Source organism: Girardinichthys multiradiatus, chromosome 14 (assembly GCF_021462225.1).
Source record: "Girardinichthys multiradiatus isolate DD_20200921_A chromosome 14, DD_fGirMul_XY1, whole genome shotgun sequence".
NCBI lineage: Eukaryota > Metazoa > Chordata > Actinopteri > Cyprinodontiformes > Goodeidae > Girardinichthys > Girardinichthys multiradiatus.
The window spans coordinates 42,550,373-42,572,199 of record NC_061807.1 but is presented as its reverse complement, the minus strand read 5'-3'; the positions used below and the strand labels follow the sequence as shown (position 1 = coordinate 42,572,199).

Below are 21,827 nucleotides of genomic sequence, written 5' to 3'. Positions count from 1 at the left end.
GAACGTGATTTTGAACCAGTGACGTATGCTTCCGCCAAAGAAAAGAGATTCCAAAGCACAAACTCTGGTTCAACTTGGGCACCGCAGAATACTTGGTTCTTCTGCGCAAACCGTAACGTCACATGTGGACGGGTCAAAACCGAAAACAATAAAAGCAACACGTACGGCGGCAATGACGAAGAACGTACCGCATAAACATTATTTATGTTTGGAAAAACACACTAAACAGTAATTTTATAACTACGCGCAGCTCAGCAAGCTCCGCTGTGTCACTACCAAGCTCCCCCCACCCTCGCTGTGTAACGGCCACTCTTGATTACTCATGCTTGGTTTCCAAAACTGGTGGAAATGCTCAACAAAGTACCAAAGTTCGAAGGCACACGAACCGTTTCAAGAACAAGAGTTGTTTCGGTATGTTCTAAGAGGCCAAAAAGGGAGAAGGAGATTTAGGGCTCCCAAAGCCATGAGCCGAACCGTCCTTTAGCAGTCTAGTTTCTTGGTAAGTTGAGCTGCTTTGTGGAGCAGGATCTTCATCTTATGGATGAGTTGCTAACCTTCTGCTGCAGGTAGAGAAATATGAAGCCAGAATCCAACCCATCCGCTTCGGGTCAAGCAGCCACTCCGTCACTTATATATACATACATATATGTACAATATATAAACAAACAGAACCTTTTCCTCCTCCCAGTTATGGTGACTGTCACTGAAAAACAGGCCACTAGCCCTTCAGTTCTCTCTCCTGCTCTACTGATACCTACAGATTACAGCTGGACCTCTCTCATCTGTTCGGATGGCGCCAATAAACTCAGCAGGTTCTGTCTTTCGCTAATGGACATTCTACCTGGCACATCCTCACTGCTCCTGAGTGCCGGATTTAAGTGGTCCAAAATATTTACATTTTACTACAGCGACAAGGTTGACCAAATCATGTTTGTGTTTGTCATGGGTTTGTTCCGGAACCCTGGCCCAAAGACAATTAGGAAGAAAAGTTATTGAAAGGTTTCACCAACTTAAATATTATGCCTTTATTTATTTCACAAACTGGCTTATTTTGAAAAAAAGAAATTCTTGATCATAATTTGATGGTTGGAGGGCCCAGTTCTGGACATCTCTCATTATGGCCCTGTGAAAATTGTCCCGGTGTCCCCCACGCTGTCAGATCCTGGTCCTGGTATTGACAGTTGAGATTCGGTACAAACAGCAGTTTTTTTTAGCTTTCAATGCATCAGTTCATGATGCAAATTTCATCTGATTTGTGGTAATGTTTTGAAATAAATTTAGGCTTCTTAGCTTCTGTGATGCGGCATGCAGCTGGTTGTGCTGTTAAGTTGTGACCCAATGTGTTTCTGCAGGCAGACATCCTGCCAGACATCCCACCACAGACAGTGACTGAAGAGAAGTACACAGATGAGCATGGCAACATGGTAGTGAAGAAAGTAAGAAACCAAAGACATCAGAAGATCCAAACAGTAGATTGCCGGCGCTTTCACCATAACAGTTGGTTTGCATTCTTCACCACCAGATCACACGGAAGGTGATTCGTAAATATGCGTCTCCGGATGGCTCAGAAACACAGGAAGTGAGCATTGAGGGCTCCCACCAGGAGATGGTGCAGATAGAGGAAGGAGACGCTGTGTCCAGAGTTGTGAAGAGAACTGTGCTTCACAGTGAGGGAGATCAGAAAGAGGTGACTCCATCTACTTCCTTTTCCTAAATCTAAATGAGTTTACTTTTAATACTACAGAGCTTTTGTAGAAATATTCACACTTCTTAAACATTTCACATTTTATCACAACCATATACTTCAATGTATTTTTGGGGGGGTTAATGTGACAGACCACATTGTGAACTGAAAGGAAATTTATTCCTGTTTTTAGTCTTTTTCTAATAAAAATCTAAAAACTTGTGGCATGACTTTATGTTCAGCTCCTTTTTTTCTGATGTCACAAAAAAAAAGTCCTCAGAAGTCACCTAGTGATTAAGTAGACTCAATCTATGTGTAAATTGATATCTGTATAAATACTAGTGTTCTGTGAAGTCCTTTTGTTAGAGAACATTAGTACATTAAACACAGCAGAGGCCAAGAGGCCGATGGTTTTCTTTAGCAAGGATCACAGGAAGCAGGTCACAGTTGGTGGAAGATGTAGTTAAATCTGGAACAATCCTGGAATAAAATCTGTCTCAAGGCTGCAGAAGACTTGAGACTGGGGAGGAGGGTCACTTTCCAGCAGGGCAACCACCCTAAACATAGAGCCAAAGCTACAATGGATGGTTTAGATCAAAGCATATTTATGTGTTAGAATGGCCTAGTCAAAGTCTGAAATTAAATCCAATTGAGAATCTGTAGCAAGAGTTGCAATATTATGTTCACAAGATCTTTTCCATCTAACCTTTCTGAGTTTGAACTATTTTTCAATAGAGTATGGGCAAAAATGTCAGTCTGTTGATGTTCAAAGATGGTATAGACAAGAACCAAACGACCTGCAGCTGGAACTGCTTAAAAAGGTGGTTCTACTCAGAGGGGCTGAAAAAAGCCCACATTTTTCAGGTTTTTTTAGTAAAAAATACTGAAAACATTTCATTTTCCACATGTAGCGAAAACAGTGCCTACTTTTCACTCTGCTACTACACTGTGTTGGGCTATCACATGAAAGCCCAATAAAATAATTCATTACAGTTCATTTTTACAGCATCAATTTACAAGAAATATCATTTACAGGGACTTTACAAAATAAATGCATGTTTTTTTTTTTTGTGGTTGTAGTACTTTGACCACAGAACGTTAGCCATGTTCAACCCATCACAGAACTGGATAAAATATTGTGCTACATGTGGGAGATCCCCAACAGTTCCTTATTCTGTCTCCAGCTGACCATCTCTAAACCCTTGGGTCTGGGTGCCACCACTACGTCAGAGTTTGAAGTGGAGCCTGTTCAGGGTCGAAAGGTCAGCAAAGTTGTCAAGACGACTGTGGTTAGGGGCGAGCGGATGGAGAAGCAGAGGGGAGACCCATCATTGGCTGCAGACCTACCCTCAGCCCAGGAGGACTTTGAGAAGGTCAGTACGTCCAAATACAAAAAATGAGATTCGTGATGATCTTCCTCTTTTTTTTGTGAGATTCATATGGTTTAGGGAAAATCTGTACAAGGTGTGACGTTATTTAGTTATCCTGCTGCTGAACAGAAGCTTTTCAACTGCTCAATGTTCCTGATGTGTCTTTCTCCATCATTCTTCCCAAACAGGCGTTGGGTTATGCTGGAGGTTTTGGCAAAGTGCTCCTGCCTCATGTGGTAGAGAAGGAGATTGTACAGGAGGACGGTTCTGTGGTTAAAAGGTTTGGCTGTGTTGGAGTGTGCAAAACTGGGAAGGCAGACCTGGCTGTACACTAAGAGTAGCTGTTAGGCACATGGTTGAAGGCATGCTGTGATTTCACCTTCTAACCTCCAGTGATGAATCTTTGATTCAAACTCATGTTTTGCTGAATGAATGCAAAAAGCAAAGCTTTGGCTGTTACTCTTACAATTTATTACATTCTCTTTGCTGAGAACTAACTAATTACTTTTAGATTTTGACTCAGGGTCTGTGATTTTAGCTGCTGTTTGCTGCAGTGTCACTCAAATGGCCACCTGAGGGCACTAAAGTAGAAGATTATTCTCTTCATAATCATATTCTTTGTTTTTTTACATGATTGTTAAAAAAAGATGCATATTCTAAGTCAGATTCAAAACGTTTTGCTGTAAATCTGCACAGGTCAGTGTTCTGTCACAGCTCCTATACTGAGGTTGGTGTATTATTGGTTTCTATGGAGACATGTCATTGAACAATAAAAACTTCTGTGTTTCATTCAGATTTCATGCAACAGACCAAAACAAAGTTGGTCATAATTGTGAAGAGAAAGGAAAATCATCAATAATTTTCAAATATTTTGCAGTTAAAAATCTGGCAAGCATTACATGTAAGCTCCACTTACTCAACATGTTGTAGAATAGATGCTGGTCTTTTTGGGTATTTATCTTCCAGCTTGCAGGAGTAGATAAAATTTCCTTCAAGATCCAAAAGGTTCTGGATGTAATAAGGTTGACAGATGTGAACTGGTACACTGCTGTGGAATGGCAGACTGGATTGATATACACAATTTGTAAAACAATTAAATTCACAAATACTTTCTTACTCCCAAAGAAAATGATGCTGTAACTCAAACTATCAAAATGTATATGGTGATGGCAGCGGACAGCAAGGCTCCCCTATGGGGGTCTGTTTTACAGTCTCATGAAGAGGAAGCTCGAGGTTCTCCATAATGTTCTTCATTTTATGAAGAATCCGTCTTTCCACAATGATCTCCAGAGGTTCCAGAGGAGTCCCCAGAACAGAGCCAGCCTTCTTTATCAGCTTGTTGAGCTTTTTTAAGTCTCTGATTCTGGTACCCCAACAGATGATGGCAGAAGAGATCACACTCTCCACAACAGACTTATAGAAGATATTTATACTCCACCAGCATCTCCACTTTTTTCTGCTATAGTGGAAACAGTGTGTCCAAACCAGGGAGCCAAGGGCTTGTTTAACTGTCAGGAGATCACACGTCTTAGCCTTCATGGAGAGATTTACGGTGTGACGTCAGAAAGGATGCTCCAACTGATGTTTGAACCTCTGATTCAGGAGGAGCAGTGTGGCGTTTGTTTGGTGAAACAGCGAACAGCAGATCTTTATCCTGAAAGCCTGGTGTAGCTGCATGGGATTTTGATTGTTGTTACATATGTTTTAGCTGCAGGGTAGTGTGTGTCTATTTATTCAAAGAGGGCAAACCATGTTTGCATCCTTGGCACAATGTGGAACTCATCCCCAATGCAATGTGGGACTCCATTAAAGCTGGCTCATCAGTTCAATGGTGTTCATGGAGATCCTCTCCATGAACACCAAGAGGGTCAGGTTTGGGAAATACAGTCTCCTCATGGTTGCAAGCACTTTTAGGATCGGGTCTTTCTGTGCACTTTTTAATATTAGCTTTTAATCTCATTTCATAATCAGTTTCAAGACAATTCAACATATTTTAACTAAACTTTAGGTTTTCCCATGTTTTTAAGGTCATGACAAATTTTAATCAGCAGATAAACCCATGGTGACTTTGTAAACTTTGCTAAAAAAATTTAAAATGCTATGATTTTGATATTTATGATTATATTTAGTACAAGGGGTTACAGAAACTGTAAGGCATTCTGGAGAAAATCATATTTTGATATGACACCCACCTATTAACTCACCAAAGTGTTCTTGCTTGTCCTTCATTTAATGCTTTAACTCGTTCACACATCATCCACTTTTTGTGCCAGAAATCAGAGTGAAAGAACCTCATCAGAGCCCCTGATTCACTCCAACCCCATGGGGTTGGTTGTCAGGGTTACAGTCAGCGGTGTTCTGTGTGAGATGGCACTTTAGTTCCATTAACAAAACTCGGTGTGATGTAATAATTTATTGTCATTTCATCTACATCAAAAATATAAAATACAGCAAAGCTGCTTTGGAGGATATTTCCTGAAACCCACATAGCAGTGGTTGCCTAAGATGTCAGTGTAACATCTTGGTCAGAAATAATGTCTGTACTCCAGCCTGCCTTTAGTCTCCATGGTAACCAGCTGTTGAACAGTGAATTTCAATTTCACTTTACTAAATCAGAAAAATAATGGCATGATGATTAAATATCTATTTCTGACTCCACCTTTTGTAGCTGTTTTTTTCCCTCACAGTCTGTCAGTAGTGATATGATGTGTGTGTTTCCAGGTAAAAACCAACATCTGACAGTCAGCCTAATTATTCTTCATATTTGCTTGTTCCTACAGAAGCCAGATGCATAAGTCACGCACCCAGAAGAGGACCGTGGTGAGGGATGCCCAGGGGAAGCATGTACACCTGGAGCGTGTGGACGACACCCCGGACGCTCTGCAGCCCGACGCCCTCCAGCAGCACCTGCACCACCTGCTCCAACGTTACTGTGAGGACAACCTGGAGGAGGAGGAGGAGCAGGAACAGGAGAGAAATGACTGAGTGGCTACTTCCACTTATCCCCCACTACATCTTCCACCGAAGCCTTTGGTGACGTTCTTCCTCAGAGCCAGATGTTTTCCTCTCCTGTCAGGGTTTTCTGTTTTTGGTTTTGTGGATTTCAGGACAGGATTTGTGCTTCAAATTTTTCCTTTGCTCTGATTCTGACCAAAGAAAGCACTCCTCATTGCTTTAGATCTGTTATTTGAAAGTCTTCAGCTGCTGTCATATGATGGAGGGACGACGCGCCAACAGGCACATTGGAGTTAAAGGGGGCTTCTTGCATCTCACTTATGGGCCTCTTCTAGAAAAACTCTTGTAAAGATTTGTACATAGAGGAGATGAAAGGAATCAAGGTTTGACTGGAAAGAAAATCAACAAATTGAAAGCATTTAATACAAAAGCCCACACAAACCTGCTGTACAGGCACTGATTTAGCTGGAGAGAGCCCACTGTACTGATGAAATTACTGTTCCACAGAGAATAGAATGGGTAGGTGTGTGTGTGCGTGTGTGTTTCTGAACCAGTCCTATATGATCATAGCTTTAATCTTCATCGTGCATCGACCCTTGTTATTTCAGTTTGAGCCCAGTGTGTCATGCATCCACATTGTAGCTTTGCAAAGCCTACCCCTCTGTGTGTCTGTAAATAGTATGTTTAAGGAAAGAGAGTAGTGATAAGGAAAGTTTCAGTGTGCAGAAACCCACCCCCCCCCCCACCCCACCCCAACTGCAGCTGCTTGCCTCCATAAACATGTTTAAAGGATCTGTTCACCTGTTTTATCCTTATTGTCAAAGGCCTCCTGGGAATTATAAAGGCTGCACAGCTGTGTGTCAGCTCAGGTTAAAGACAGTGTAGCACCATTTAGTACTTTCCCAAAGTGTGTATCCTGTGTACAACAGTAGAAGCTGTCTCCAAAACCGAGACAAGAACAGATATGACTCAGTCCACTATACTGACCCAAAAAGGTTTTTATTGTACTGAGATTTAAATTCTGACCATTTTTTTTTTTTTTAGATCTCCAAAACTGGAATTCCCAATTTTCAACAGAGAGAAAAACCAAGTCAGACCTGCTGCTCATATTTCTCTGAAGTTCTGGGAATTATGTAACCGCTGACTGGAATTGACCTGGAAGGGGATGGTTAAAATTTTTTGAAGTGGGGTTGTGTGAGGTAGCTATCAGTAGTCACTACCATACTTACAGAAGACTGATTAATAAGACTAGGGCCCCCCAACAGAGCAAATTTCAACCTCAAGGATCTGACGTACCTCTCCATTTGTGTGAAGGTGAGCCGCTTAAAACTCATGGACAAGAATGTGCCCCTTTCTCTGCTATTTTTAGCTTAGCCGAACAGCGATGTTGAGTTGTGCCCTGCTCGGGACATGATGAATGCAGTTATATCTGCCTCCACAGGTTCCTAAATAGCATCGTATCATTCTCTTTACGGCTCGAAGAGATATCTACAGATCTTCCCAGAAACATTCAACTTGTTCCTGTCATATAATCACTCAGTTTCTACATTCGTGTAATAATAACGGTTGATTGGCGAGTCAGATTTGTGGTAAACCGCTCAGTTTAAAAATCTGTGAAAATACCAGTTTAACATGTTTTAGTTTGATTAGTGTTATGTGGCTGAAATCTGTTCTACAAGATGCTCTGGTCGACTTGTTAGCCTTCCTCGTGTATGTGTGTTTCTGTTAAAGACAGCTCACTACAGTAACACCTGTGTTCGCTGCAGGTAAAGTACTGACTACAGATAACTAGTTCACAGAAAATGCTTAAAAAAAACACATGACTATACCTTTAACAGTTTTAAATTCCTTCATCCAGAGAATTCAGGATGATTGGAAGTTGAAGCTGTTTTAGATTTTCTTGTGTTACACCAGTACTCTGTTTCCATATAGCTTGTTGTATGATATATTTATTTTAAACCTCCAAATATTACTCCTTGGAAACAGGAAAGTTTTTTTTTATTCTATTTTGTGTGTAATAAAAGTTGTTCTGTGCACAAATGCTTTTCTAACAGCATGTTGTCACATGTCAACAAAACTACAAAGTGCTTTTTTTAGGAAAAAGATAATTCTGGAAAAAAACAATTTAGATTTATGTGGTTTCTGATCTTTTGGTGAAACCTGCAGATATGTCAAACTGGTCCTCTGACTACAGCAATTAGAGTACAAGATACTCATTTAAGGATTTTTTGGTCAGTATTGAACATAAAATCTTATTTCATAAAGGGATTGTAAATGATATTGAGCCACCTTAAACATGGCGCTGCTCCTGCCACAGCTTCTGGATGAATAAGGGTTAGGTGGTGTACTAAGAGGAGATTGAAGCCGTTTTACAGAAAACCAACTGAAGTCCGAACCATGTTTGATAAGATAACCTAAAAGAGCCTGTAAAATGGACCTGAGGTCTGTCTAAAACGGTTGGTCACAGATTTCACACCAGATTTGTTGTTTGTCTAAGAAAAACCCAGACCTATCCTTTAATTTGCCTCACTGATTAATGTAGACCTGCTTTGCCATTACTGGAAGTTGATTGTAACATTATCACTGTTCACTATCAAAGCATCGACACAAAAACCATTTGGAATCCAGGCTCAATCCAGCAACCTTTAACTTCATTATCACATCTCTGTTTCCTTTTTAATTTATTGCCATCTGGTTTTGATTAGGGTATCTGCAGCACCTCGAGCTGACAGTGGTTAGTGTGTGTTTGGATGTGTGCATAAATGGGTTCCAAAGCTGACAGTAAATACTACAGAATGACATGGTGTGTTTTCCTGCTCCGGTTGTTTGGTTTTGTCGACCAGCCTGATAAAGTCTGTTTTGCACTCTGCCATTTACTTTGAGTGTGATCCAATGGAAGAATAGAACCTGTGATGTCCAAAACAGTCCATGACTTTGATAAAAGAGCATCTTGTTTCCATGGTGATATCAATATATCCATATTAACAACACAAATATCTATGTGGGCATGTATGACTGAATTATTCCTAAAATAAATACACGCTAAAAGGCATAGCAGTTGCAGTGTTTACATGGCATTTCAATAAAACTGTACATCAGCCCAAAAGGAAGTGATGTCATTATTTTTAAACAGCAGGAGGTATTTTATCACACAAAAGTATTTCATCACTTCTCCATATTCCAGTCCCTTCTCTCCGGAGGAAGGACACAGAGGCTGGGTTACGCACGGCAGGCGTCTCGCCAAGCTGAAGCTCTGGCTGTCCTGCCCTCCTGGGGAATGTCGGTCTTTTCGCTGGTCTTTCCCTTCGCTACTGGCCCCATGGTGCACCCTGTTGACTCCTTGCTGGTTCCTGTCATCAAACTGAGTCCAACATCTCAGGCTTTGTGCCTGTTCCTGGATTCCTGTGCTGGCGATGAGCGAATCTGCAAAATCTGTGGCCTGTGGTGCGCGCTCTGCCCAATACGAAGCCTGCGAGTCAGTGTCTATCAGGATGGGTTTAGTGAATACCAGATCAGTGACAAATATGACTTTTGCTCTTACGGATTTCCAGTCTGAAGGACTTCAGATTGGATACTGGCATATACATCTGAGAAAACAAATGTACAAGTCAGGGTTTCAGGGTTTTTATTCTGGACGGCATTGTTGTTTCAGCATTGTTCTGATAAAAGACCTACTATAATAAAAATTTCTCTCAGGGACGTTTTTTTCTTGAACAAAACCAATTGAATCTCAGAATTAAAAACATTTAGGTTTTAATATTTTTGCTGTCAACACAAATGTTAAAATCCCCCATTATAATGACCTTATCAGTCGTAAGAGAAAACGACCTGGTGGACACTATAAAACAAGAAACAAAAGAGGTTTTAGTGCTTTGCTATATGGAAGAGAGAAACTTATATTAGATGTTCCAAAGAGTTGGTCTGGGACTAATCAATAAATTATACTGAAAGATAGTTGCTACTACTCCTCCTCCCCCAGTATTTCTAGGAATTAGAACATTTCAACAATTAGAAGTTGACTCGTGTATTCTAACTAATCCTTCTGCTGCAGCTAAGATTCTGTAAGACCCAGTAAATCAATCTGATAATGACTTCATTTGTGGCAAACAAAATAATGGGTGGATAACACTACTGAAGCTGCAGAGAGAAGTGTTAAATTACGGCCGCTTCCTTGTCTGCACCCTGGGTTTTCAGAGCTTTACAGAACTAATGTGGCCAGATTTCCAGAGAAAAAGAGCTGCTCCGTGTAAAGTGGGATGGCTGTTGCCTCTCCAGATTGAACCTGGATTTCTCTAAAATGTTCTCCAATATCAATGTAGCCCACATGGTTTTCAGGACACCACCGGCTAAACAGGTCATCCCTGGTCAGATCAGGGAGGGCAGCAGTTGTTTTAGTAAACTTACACATCAAAATATTTCATTTTTCTGGATTTGCTCATAAAACAAAATCATGACATCCAGCTACCTGTAGTGGAGAAAAGTGATTCAGTTTTATGCAGATATTGTGGTGTATAGTTGGTTTGGTTGGGAAGATGAGCAGTTCAGTTTTAGTGGTTTAGTTGGAGATCACGGGGCTTTCATCCATTAGATTCCACCTTTTGATGCTATTTTCATATAATTTCAGTTAAATAAAGGTTTTTGGGAAGGATGTGTCCTTTACCAGCAGTTGTTGAAAAGGTACAGTAGTTGAAATGATAAAGTGTTTCCGGATGATGCTTCTGGAAACTCAAGTTTAATAGTATCTTTTCAATTAAGCAAATATATCTGAGGGATCAGGGCTTAACCTCCCAGGAATGGGTTCCGCAGCCTGCCGAAGAGGATCAGGTCAAAGAATAAAATAGTATATAAAGCCATGTCAAACTTAGTCGACCACACTGCTGTGACAGGTTTTTAGTAATTAGGACAAGCATGGAAATTGTTAGGCAAAAAAACAAAATGCACATTTGGTCAATTTGGCCTAAATGACAATTTATTTGACATTTCCTTTAATGTACATCAGGCATGTCACATCATATTCAGGTTAAACATCTATGTACCATCAATATATTGAAGAAAGATAAAAACAAAATGTGTGATGTGATTACACCAAATAACTCAGTGAAGTAGTAAGAATTAAAAAAAACATCCTAAAGATAAAGAAAAGACGCTGTACGCCTCAACGTCTGAGCCCGTTACCTTTTTCCCTTTAATCCCATGGAGGTACCACAATGACAATAATTAGACAATAATTAAACTGGTGATGGTGCTACGTCCCCATTAACAAGAACTCCATGGTAAGTGAAGTCCTTGACCAAAAGGAGAACTTTTACTTTGGACATGTGAACAGTATAAATGTGTGCAGATCAGGTGCTGTGGAATGTTGGCAAACAGCGGGAACTTAAAAAGAGGGAATCAGATAAAACTCAACCTAAACGAGTCTACTAATAGGTTATCAAGAAAGACAAGCATCAACATCACAATATAAAATGTAACAAATCGGAACAGAGAAAATTCACATCAAGGGCTCCTCATTGTATGAAAATATGTGATTGTAAGACTCAGAACAGCCTCTAAAAACTCCATGTCCATTTACATTCTCTCAGAAGAGTCTCCCCCTGCTGCTCGGAAGTGGTGGCAGTCGAAGCAGACAAGAAATCAGGTTTTGCTCGGCTTTCCCTTTAGACATGTACACTTCCTAGTAAATACACTTGGTGGCAACAGCAAACCACAGAGAGCTGAAAGGATTTTTTTAATGGATGGATGTGAGAAAAAAATGCATTAATTACTGAAACTTACGCATCATCAAAACAAAGCAAGCATGAGTCTGGGCTTAAATAGTTGGCAGTGCTGAAAGTATACGTAAGTAATAAGTTGATACAGTGTGTGACATACTGGTCATTGTGCCATAACAATATATGAAGGTATGGAAAGCTCAAAAAATAAACTTTTACATATTACAGTAGTCCATAAAAAGGATCAAGCGGCACCTCTGAAAGAACTCCTATTCAAAAGGGACAGATCTAAAAGTAATGAAACCAAAGCTCAGATTCTAAACATGCAACTGATATAAACGGCACGCATTCTCACTACAAAATGATAGATCCCTTACGTAACTTCTGTTGGCTTTTCAACATGAACAATAATCCGTGAGTCCAACAGCAGCGACAATATGTAAACAACACACTGAGAGCGGAGCCAGAGCAAAGGATGGCAGGGATTGGCTTTGGGGTGTTATGGCCACATGATGGGTGGGGTTTGGTCAGTTTGTGCTCCAAGAGTGTCATCTTAACTGCAACAAAGGTCACATGACTGTTAGATAAAATATTTTTCACTTGATTAGTCACAATATGCTTGTACTTTGGGAGTTGATCTTACTTGCTGGGAACTGTGGGTGAGCCAGAGCGGTGGAAGTGGATGTTCTGCCACTTGCTATCGCGGCGGTGCCAGATGCGCGTCTCCTCTGACTGCATGGTGCGTGGCATACCATTGCTGTCGATGTACTGCGTGAGGCGGATGTAAGCGATGCAGGCTGCTTCATCCCCAATTAGGTGGACATGGGGGTTCAGCAGGATGGTGTGAATGGGCAGTTTCCCCTTAGACAGGGCTACACAGAACAAAAGCAGAATGTAATAATTAAACAGGGAAACATGACAGAAAATACGAGGGATAAGAACGAACTGACAATCTTTGTATCACCCCCCCCAGACAGAACCACCTTTAACCTTCTCCCATGTTTGCTACATAGCTTGCAGCAAATTTTAAATGAGACTTTTGGATTTCCTTCAACAATGGCTTTCTTCTTGCCATTCAGGCCAGAATTGACGAGTGTGCAACTAACAGTTGCACACTAAGGACAGATTGTCCCACCTGAGCTGTGGGTTTTCTCAGACCTCCCCTATAGTCTCTGGGCCTCTTGGCTGCCTCTATGAATTAATCTCTCCCTGGCTGGCCTGTCAATTTAGGTGGACGTCCATGTCTTGGTAGATTTACAGTTCTGCCATACTGTTCTTTAACAAACCTCTGAGGTCAACACAGAACAGCTACATTTATAAAACATTTATTATACACAGGTAGACTATTTACTGCTTAGGTGACTTCTTATAACATCTGGTTGCACTGCAGTTTATTAAGATTGAGTAGCTATTAATGACACTTTTCAGATTTCTATTTGTGAAAAAATGTAAAAACCAATTAGAAGTGTTCATCTGTCACAGAAAATCCCAATAAAATACAGTAAAACATCTTGTAATGTAAAAAAAGTGAAAAGGTTTGAAGGGAAGTTTAATTATATATCACCTAAGTGCTTTACAGGAAATGATAAAGGAAATAATAAAAACATCTGAGCTTTGCCTAAACAGAGCACAATATGTGAAACCTTTGTCCGAGCTACCGCACCCTGTTGGCGGTCAGACGCCTCGGAGCTCCTCCGGTCCTTGGATCCCAGAAGCGATCACACACCATCTAAAGACTCTTAAAAGAACGACTCTCAAACAGTTTCTAACTTTTAGCTCCTTTAATCTAAATTAGGCAGAGGAATGATTACAGAGATCAGCGATGAGGCTCCCGTCTCAAACCGTTGCCGTCTGTGTAAAGATGACGAAGAGCCTCCATAGAAGGTCACATGTAGTTTTATATCTGGCACTCCAATGCAATGGATGTGCACTCCCTCAGTGATTATCAGTAGACTATGTGTCACCATTGTGGTGTCTATCTGGTAGGTTGTGTAGTAGCGAGTGTCCATCCTTAATCTAAGTGTGGCTTTCTAATCAAACCAGTTATACCAGCTGCTCCACCATCAAACCCAGTGCCCCAGCCTCAGGTCGTTCATGACAACCCTTGGGCCATTTATCCTTGTAATGTGTGTCGATGAGCATTCTTATCCTATTCTAACAAAAGGGAAACATTAGAACTTATGTTTTATATCACTATGGTATAAATGGGAAAAAGAGCTATGAGTCATATTAATAAAGGTTATTCCTAACACCTTCAAAAGCACAACAAAAAAATTTGAAAATGCAAAGATTATTTTCCAGTCTCAAAGCTTATGCTTCAATCAATCAACAGTGATCAGGCATTGGTGAGACTCTTCGATCAAAAGCTGTAGAGAACGTTTTCAGTCCTGATTTAAAAGAGCCAACAGTTTCTACACATCTCAGATTTTCAGAGAGTAGACAAATAAATGTTACCTCCCCTTGTTTAGTTCTGGTCCTGGAAACACTGAGTAAGAAAGTCTCTGATGACCTGACGAGTCTACATGAATCAAATGTGACTGGAAACTCCATTTAGTGCTTTATAGACCAATAACATCATTTTAAAGTATCTTTTGAAAGACAGGGAGCCAGTGTTCTGATTTAGGAACTGGGGTACTATGATCCAGTTTTCTGTTTGCTCTGTGGTCTTTGGTCCCACAGAGTCTAGTCGAGCTGATCTCACAGGGATATAAAGTTCTGTTTCATCAGCATAAAATGATAACAGATGTTGTAATACTCTGAGCTAGGGGGATAGTATAGATATTCTATAATTTAAAGCATATGAATACCTTTGCACGGAACAGCATTTTAGTACACATAAGCTGCATACGACGAGCTCAAAGGTTTAACGTGAGAAAAGGCTACAACAGCTCAGCTTTGGAGTCCTCGTTAAGAACTGAAAAAATAAACAGTCCTGAAAAATGAGTGTTTTTATACTGGTTATCCAGCTTCTCATCTTCTCACAGCTACATTCTTTTCTCTGTTTTTCTCACTTTTAAAAAACATCTGTCTGCTACAGGTAAGGTAGCAACTACTGACAACTACTTCCTAACCTTGATTTAAAAAATGACAAAATATCCCTTTAAGAAGCTATAATGTGGACTTTGAACTACTATTAAATATTTCACAATGCAGTAAGCAATGACAACAGGATGAGACAATATTACCAACCAAGTGTGTTTATTTTAATTAGCCAATGATCATTTCAACAAGAAACTTTGAACCTTGACATCAGCATATCAAGACGATCTTTACCATTTTCAAAGTAGAAGCGGTGGAACTCGGTTCCTTCGACCAGGTTTCCCAACGCTTCAGGTTCAAATGATGTGAGGGCAGGATCACAAATCTTCCTGAAATGTAGCACCAAGCAGTCACATTAGCATTGCACAGAGATGGGAAGCTACAGTAACACAAATAGAGATGGATGTCTAAATGAAGCTGGGTGAACTTACGTGTAGGCCTCAAAGTCTCCGTTGTTGATGGCCTCAATCAGCTGCTCTGTCACTTTAATGATCTCCTGCTTACGGGCTGAGAGAGACAGACTCAAAAAAGTTATTGTCTATGTGGTAAAATGAACAGAGACACAAGCTGAGTTAGAATGTTAGCTTTATGAGAGCACTGATCCAACATCACAGCATGATCATGTTCTGGGAGTGAAGCTCACATCAGAGGGACAGATCACACAGAGTCACATGGAGAAGAATGAAGAAGAGGCCGGTTGGAGGTGAAGGTGACATAACTCAACACAACATCAACATTACCTTTCATGCTAAGGAGGTAAGCTAGGAAACAATGGATGCAAACAGTAAGTGCTGTTGTAGAGTGTGGACACATGGTGAGATCAACGTTTGCACACACACAAAAACCATTTTTACCTTGGACAGTTTCAGTGTTGTTCCCAGCCAGCTGCACACTGACAGCCGGCCAGCTGGCCACGTGTCCCACAATAGACACCAAGACCAGGAAACTACCTACTGACACCTGGAACATGCTTCTCTGCTGGAGATCCAAACAAACTGCTCTGATGTCAGCAAACAGGCTGAGACAGAGGCAGGGGGAGCACAGAATATATCTAGCTAAAACCCAACACCACCACTCTGTTCTGATTGGCTGCTTCAACAGAAAGTCTGACAACTAAACACTATCTCCTGATGGACTTTACTTTGCAAATAAAGACAACAAATAGGTTCACTGATGAAATGGCTCATTCTAAAACTCAAGCCTTGAACTTTTCAACAAATAAAATACATCCTATAAGTAGTGTGAAAGAAAGCTTTTCCTCCTTGAAAGTGGCATAATAAGGTAAAAAACAGGACATTTCCACAGCTGACCTCAAACTACAGCAGAGCATGATTGTTTGGAGAGCTTGTACTTTGAGAAGGGGACACTGGGAGGTGGAGACATGAGGTATGCGTATGTAACACACTTAAACATTGTTATATTATTATTGTTACATTAATATATGAAAATGAGCCCTTTCATCCAATGTGATCTGGTAGGCTCCTGGCCCAGATATATAAGAAGCCTTTTATGTATAACCTTGGTCATCCATACATCGTCGAGGGGGAAGGGGGTATCTGAGAATATGCTAACCCAGGAGAAATGTTTAATAAATAGCCCCGTAAATGATAGATTCTTGTGAATTTTGTGGATATAAGTGGACAACATTCAGACAGGATATGAACAAACCCAATGAGAGCATATCCAGTAGATTATTTGGGCAGAGCCCCAGGCTTCAGGGACCCCTGAGCTTTTAGGCCTCTGGACCTGGTAGACCCGTTCGGTAATCCGTTAATTGCTTTTAACTATTTACTGCAGTGCCTACCCTTGGCTCTTACTGTGCGTTTTCAACAGCTATCAAAGCTGTAAAATCACCAGAAGTAATTCACTTTCTATTGTCAAGAGCGACAACAATGACAGTAATACTTTATTTGAAGAGGATGACATAAGGGTGTCATAAACCCTGCCTGCATCCTCATAAATTTGGACTAGTACATTTAAAACTTTATCCATTATATTGTCCACAGCTTCATCGATGTTGAGCGAAAAGATGCTACTCTTCAGCTTTTTGGCTAGACTTTTTTTGTTACTCTGGTAAGATGCTAACATAGCCAACATGCTGCCTCAAAACAGACAGGTGCATAAGGGTGATTTTATCCTGTGCTAACTCGATGCATAAACTGATTGGCTAGTAGGCCTATGTAGTGTGGTTGGGAGTGAAAACTACGGCTCTGTTAGATCCAAAGAAATGTCTGTTAAACCTCTGGGCAAACCCGCAGTGCCATGCCACAAGCACTGACAGACAATAAAAGTAATTTTCTTCCTCAATCTCAATATCACCTTCCCAGGCTAGTTTTATTTTAAATAAAATAAAAATCTATGTTTTGCTCCAGGGGTCCAAGGAGAGATTTGAACGATGTATTATTCTCAGACGGTAATTTATACGACTTAGTAGTCGTAGTCTTAGTAGTTGGACATTGTATCTTAATTGTGAATATCTAAAAGGCTGAGATTTTGAAAGAGAAAGTTTTAACTGTAATTGTACAGGGAACCCATGTATTTATTGACACAAAGGTCCCCTGAACAGACAATACCCATACATCTCCACTCCCTAAAAGGCAATATGTGCAAGAGAACCGCAGGTTAGCCAAATTCGAGCTTGTACCTAGGGGTGTAGGAGCGCAAAATACTTTCCAATTTGATTCCAGATCCTCTAGGTGTTTAACATAATGAAATGATCCTACCTGTAGATAGCAGAGGGCATTGGGGATAAGAAGAGGAGAGCAGGAAGAGAAGTCTTGTGGGTTTGGCTTTTTAATGATGGCAAACCAAGGAGGTGGGATTAACCCGTCCACCTTCTCAAAAGCCATATTATATATTGTGTAGAAGTCCTGGATTGTTCTGGAACACAAGTCTGTGCAACACATGACTAACGGTCTGCATACAGCACCTTGCAAAGTGCTCACTGTAGCGTTTCCACATTTTGTCATTTTACAACCAGAAATGTCAATGTCTGGATGGATTTGATGTGATAGACCAACACAAAGTTAAGCATAATTGTGAAGTGGAAGACAGACATGGTTCTCACATATTTTTACTTTAAACATTTGTATCTTTATGCATTTGCATTCATATCCCTATACTCCGATACTGATAAAAGATTACACCCAGAGCATTAGCTGCCTTCAGGAGCCACCTACGTAAAAGTAGTCCACCTGTATGTAATTTAATAAATCCATTGTCTATACCTGCTTACCCTGCTTGTCCCTGCATGGGGACTGGTGACTTTCTCCAGCAGCTATTGGACAAAAGGTGGTTTATTTGATCTCGCTATATTTTGAGTTCTGTTTCTGGTCTCAGAGGTTGTTAGAGGAAAAACATCACAAAGACCAAGAAACACAGCAATGACAAAGTTGTGGAAAAGTTTAAAGCAGGGTTAGGTTATTAAACAAAATCCCAAGCTTTGAACATCTCACAGAGCTGTGTTCAATCCATCATCAGAACATGGAGAGAGGATGGACCAACTGCAGACATGGAAGTCCATCTAAACTGACAGGCTGGTCAAGGAGAGCATTGCTCAGAGAAGCAGCCAAGAGGACTGTGGTAACTCTGGGGGAGCTGCAGAGATATACAGCTCAGGTGGCACAATCTTTCCACAGGACAACTATTATTTGTGCTACCTACCAGTCTGATCTTAATGGAAGAGTGGCAAGAAGCAAGCTTTAACAGGGACATATCATGCAAAATACACTTTTGTAGTCTTTATATACATTCTATCGTGTACTTCGAGTCTGTAGGATTGCAGAAAAGTTGAATTTAGTCTCTCCAGGTGTTGAGGATAGCTCTTTATATTCGGTTTGGGTCATATTTTTCATTTCATTCAGTTTTCTCTATCTGTTACATTTTTCCAACTGTTACGTCACAGTACTTGCCGAGGAACACCTAAATAAGGTCATGGACTACAGGCTGTTTTCGCATATCCACTATATTTATTTCTCGCTGTGATTTTGTAGTTTAAGCTCAAGTATGCTTACGCTGCAAGAGGATAAGTTCTGTTCAGCTGTTGGGTGTATTAACCCACACAACTCATTACATGTTTTGGCCGTTTTTGTCTTTTTTCTGTGGCACTGGATAATTGTTATCAAACTACAAAAATGACCGAACAGGTCAAAGTGGAGCGTTCTTTCACCTCGAGGGGGACGGGCTGTGAAGTGCCTCAACAGCATTTAAAGAGATGGCACCAAAACAAGTTGCTCTCAGACTCACCTCAGAACAGGTAAAAGAGGAGCCTGTGGAGCTACAAGAACAAGGAGTTCAGATCAAAACATTGCTGGTCCACTTTATATAGACCACAACTGAATCATTTAAGGGTGAAAATGAAGGATTTAAAAGCATCATATGCCCCTTTTAATAAGTCCTGTTTGCAGTTTAATGCAAACCATACAACAGACAACATTTGGGAGAAGTTGCTCTGATCAGAGGAGACTGAAAAAGAACAATTTGTGGACTAAAATTATAAAAATCATTTTTTCCTTCCACAATTATGCACTACTTGGTGTTGGTCTGTGACATACAATACAAATAAAATACATTGAAGTTTGGGTTGAAATAAGAAAAAAATGTGAAAAGCTTCAAAAGGTCTGAAGAATTTTGGAAAGTGCTTTAAACTAATTAAATACATTTGCCTTTACTGTTCTTGAAATTAGTAATGTCAGTTTATCTAGGTAAATTTCAGATTTTAATCTTTTAAGACACAAGATAAGGAACCATGTTTGATCTTTTTTTTTTTTCCAACTTATTCACACCTGGAAATAAAAAGCAGCAGACATGTACAAACTTTACCGTTTGAACCAATAGGAAAATTCAACTGCATTAAACACCGTTTAACCCAAAGAGGGCAGCAATAAGACAAATATTGCAGAATTGAACAAGTTTACATGAAAATGTAAAAGAATTACACAGTCACAAAGATAGCACCCTTAAGGCCCATTTTATAGTTTATCCGCAAAAAAAAAAAAAAAAAGAAGTTGATTAAGGGTTTAGTTCCACTCAAAGCTCAGTTCAAGTTTGCAGCTTCCTTTCAGCTATGTTACCATGACACTTACAGTGGGAGTCGATGGGGCCTTGGTTGGCCAGGGGTGCTCTGTGCTGCGGGCCAGTGCCCTGCGTGGGTGTGTATTGGGGGTCGCAGTGGCATGTAGTGGAATGGTCAGAGAAAAAGACCAGGTAGACAGATGTGATGAAGAGAAGCAGGTAGGCAGTCATCAGTGACCATAGGATGTACTGGCTGAACTCTTCACCACTGGGCCAAACACTTGGAGAGTACCAGCAGGAGGAGGAAGAGGAGGAAGAGGAAGAATGTGAGACTAAAGGGAGTGAAGCTGAGTACTTTAGGTACTTCAGGTGGTATATTTGGTGACTGGAGTAAGGAGAATATGCTGAGGATGACAGGGAATGAGATGGAGATGCAGCAGGGATGACAAAAAAATGAGATGAAAATATGGTAAACATGAAGAAATACATGCAGTGTGAGCAGGAAATGACAATTTGCTCAAAGCTCTTAATTCATTAATCGGCTAAGAACAAGTCACACAGAGACAACAGGAAGGAGACAAGAGTAATGGAAGACATATGTTATTCGAAAACATTTGTGTCCAGAGTGTTGATGTGAGAAGCCCGGAGCACCAAAATGCAGCATCACTTCATGTGATGGGTGTTAGGGAGCGCCCCAACGTAAAGACCTAAGGATGGGGTCAAAAACATACAGATCTGGCCCCCCAGCACTGGTGGTTGGTTGATGCAGAGGAACACCTTAAATTTCACTGACCTCATTTAAACCTTAAAATGGAAAATGTTAGATACAACACAAACTATTAATCTTTCATGAATCAGCTTTTGTCCTTTCATAATAATTCACAGTAAGCAGGACCACAAACAAACAGCAGAGTTGGGTATACCCATTTATTACACATTCCTTACATACAGAAAGTGTTTTTAAGCAAGAGTGACGCATATATAGTTATTGTTCATGAGACTAGTCTAAAATGTTTTCTATACATTCATCTATCCAGTGTTTATACAGGCTTATTCATGCAGGGTCCCACCTCTTGCCCATCTCTAGTAGTCATTTGGCGAGAGGTGGGGTACACCCGCACAGGGAGAACATGCAAACTCCATGCAGAAATATCCTGACCAGGACTCAAACTCAGAACAACTGCTCTACCAAATATTTTTCTGGACCAAGAAAATAGAAAATCAATCAGAGAAAGACCTTGCTTTTCTGAATACAAACATGCAACACTCTTTATGTTTTGGAACCACAAATATTTACGCATCTCTTTTCCACAAAAATGTGACTGTTTGTGACCCATGGGTCATGTAAACCTTATTTTTATCTGCATGGCAGAGAGCTTGAACACCACTGACTACTTCAGACACCACTGATCATTTTCCTTTCCAAACTCCACAAGCTCCACTAGCCAAACTCCTAGCTGTGTCCCTCACCTCATACAGATCCAACAAATGCCACTGGAAACCTTCAGAAGATGTTAATGTTGCCATGATTTCAGTAAGACCTTTAAACCAATGTGGTTCTTTTCAAGTACAGTTCAGTTGTGACGTTGTCAGGTAAATGTCTCAAAATAAAACTTGTTCAGGCAGGGTTTGGTACTACTGATTATCTTCACCCAGTATAACCCAAACAAGAACTATGCATTCTTGTGGATCCATGTTTCTGAACTGTGTTAGCTATGATATACAAACTGACCAAAAGACATGAAGAAACATAACATTTAGAATACTGAATGATGCAACACATCAGAATGATGCAACAAACATGAATACGAGCTCAGAGAAAAACGAAGCCAAGTTTTAAGCAGGAGGAGGAGGTCCACAGATCCTTACCTCTCACATCCTCATCCTCAATGGTAGTGTTGGCACTTTCACTGGACTCCTGTAAAAAGCACAAATAAGGACATATGACTGAGCTCTGGTCACCACAAGGAAAAGGTAAGGACCAGACACCAGGCTTCCGCAGATATCAGATGGATCAATTAAAGCCATCTACTGGAGCACTTAACAGATGGAGGG

General features: G+C 40.5%; 2 protein-coding genes across 18 annotated transcripts in view; one reads left to right on the top strand and one right to left on the bottom strand.

The window, feature by feature from the left end:
- Positions 1 to 9,115, top strand: part of ank2b (ankyrin 2b, neuronal) — a 170,666-nt gene extending 161,551 nt beyond the window's left edge. For 2 of the 3 annotated variants that reach the window (XM_047385947.1, XM_047385949.1), the window contains 5 exons: positions 1,353 to 1,436; positions 1,523 to 1,687; positions 2,869 to 3,057; positions 3,243 to 3,334; positions 5,835 to 9,115. In XM_047385947.1, coding sequence (XP_047241903.1) covers positions 1,353 to 1,436; positions 1,523 to 1,687; positions 2,869 to 3,057; positions 3,243 to 3,334; positions 5,835 to 6,039 — 735 coding nt within the window. In that variant the 3' untranslated portion in view covers positions 6,040 to 9,115. The remainder of the gene's footprint in view (positions 1 to 1,352; positions 1,437 to 1,522; positions 1,688 to 2,868; positions 3,058 to 3,242; positions 3,335 to 5,834) is intronic. The other variant, XM_047385948.1, reaches the window with a different exon arrangement.
- Positions 9,116 to 10,956: 1,841 nt separating this feature from the next.
- The window catches only part of camk2d1 (calcium/calmodulin-dependent protein kinase (CaM kinase) II delta 1), a 143,368-nt gene continuing 132,497 nt past the window's right edge, over positions 10,957 to 21,827 (bottom strand). For 8 of the 15 annotated variants that reach the window (XM_047386736.1, XM_047386739.1, XM_047386737.1 and 5 more), the window contains 5 exons: positions 21,642 to 21,690; positions 15,191 to 15,266; positions 14,994 to 15,088; positions 12,364 to 12,592; positions 10,957 to 12,277 (listed from right to left, as the gene is read on the bottom strand). In XM_047386736.1, coding sequence (XP_047242692.1) covers positions 12,274 to 12,277; positions 12,364 to 12,592; positions 14,994 to 15,088; positions 15,191 to 15,266; positions 21,642 to 21,690 — 453 coding nt within the window. In that variant the 3' untranslated portion in view covers positions 10,957 to 12,273. Of the gene's footprint in view, positions 12,278 to 12,359; positions 12,593 to 14,993; positions 15,089 to 15,190; positions 15,267 to 21,641; positions 21,691 to 21,827 lie in introns of those variants that run through there. The other 7 variants (XM_047386746.1, XM_047386747.1, XM_047386749.1 and 4 more) reach the window with 1 other exon arrangement.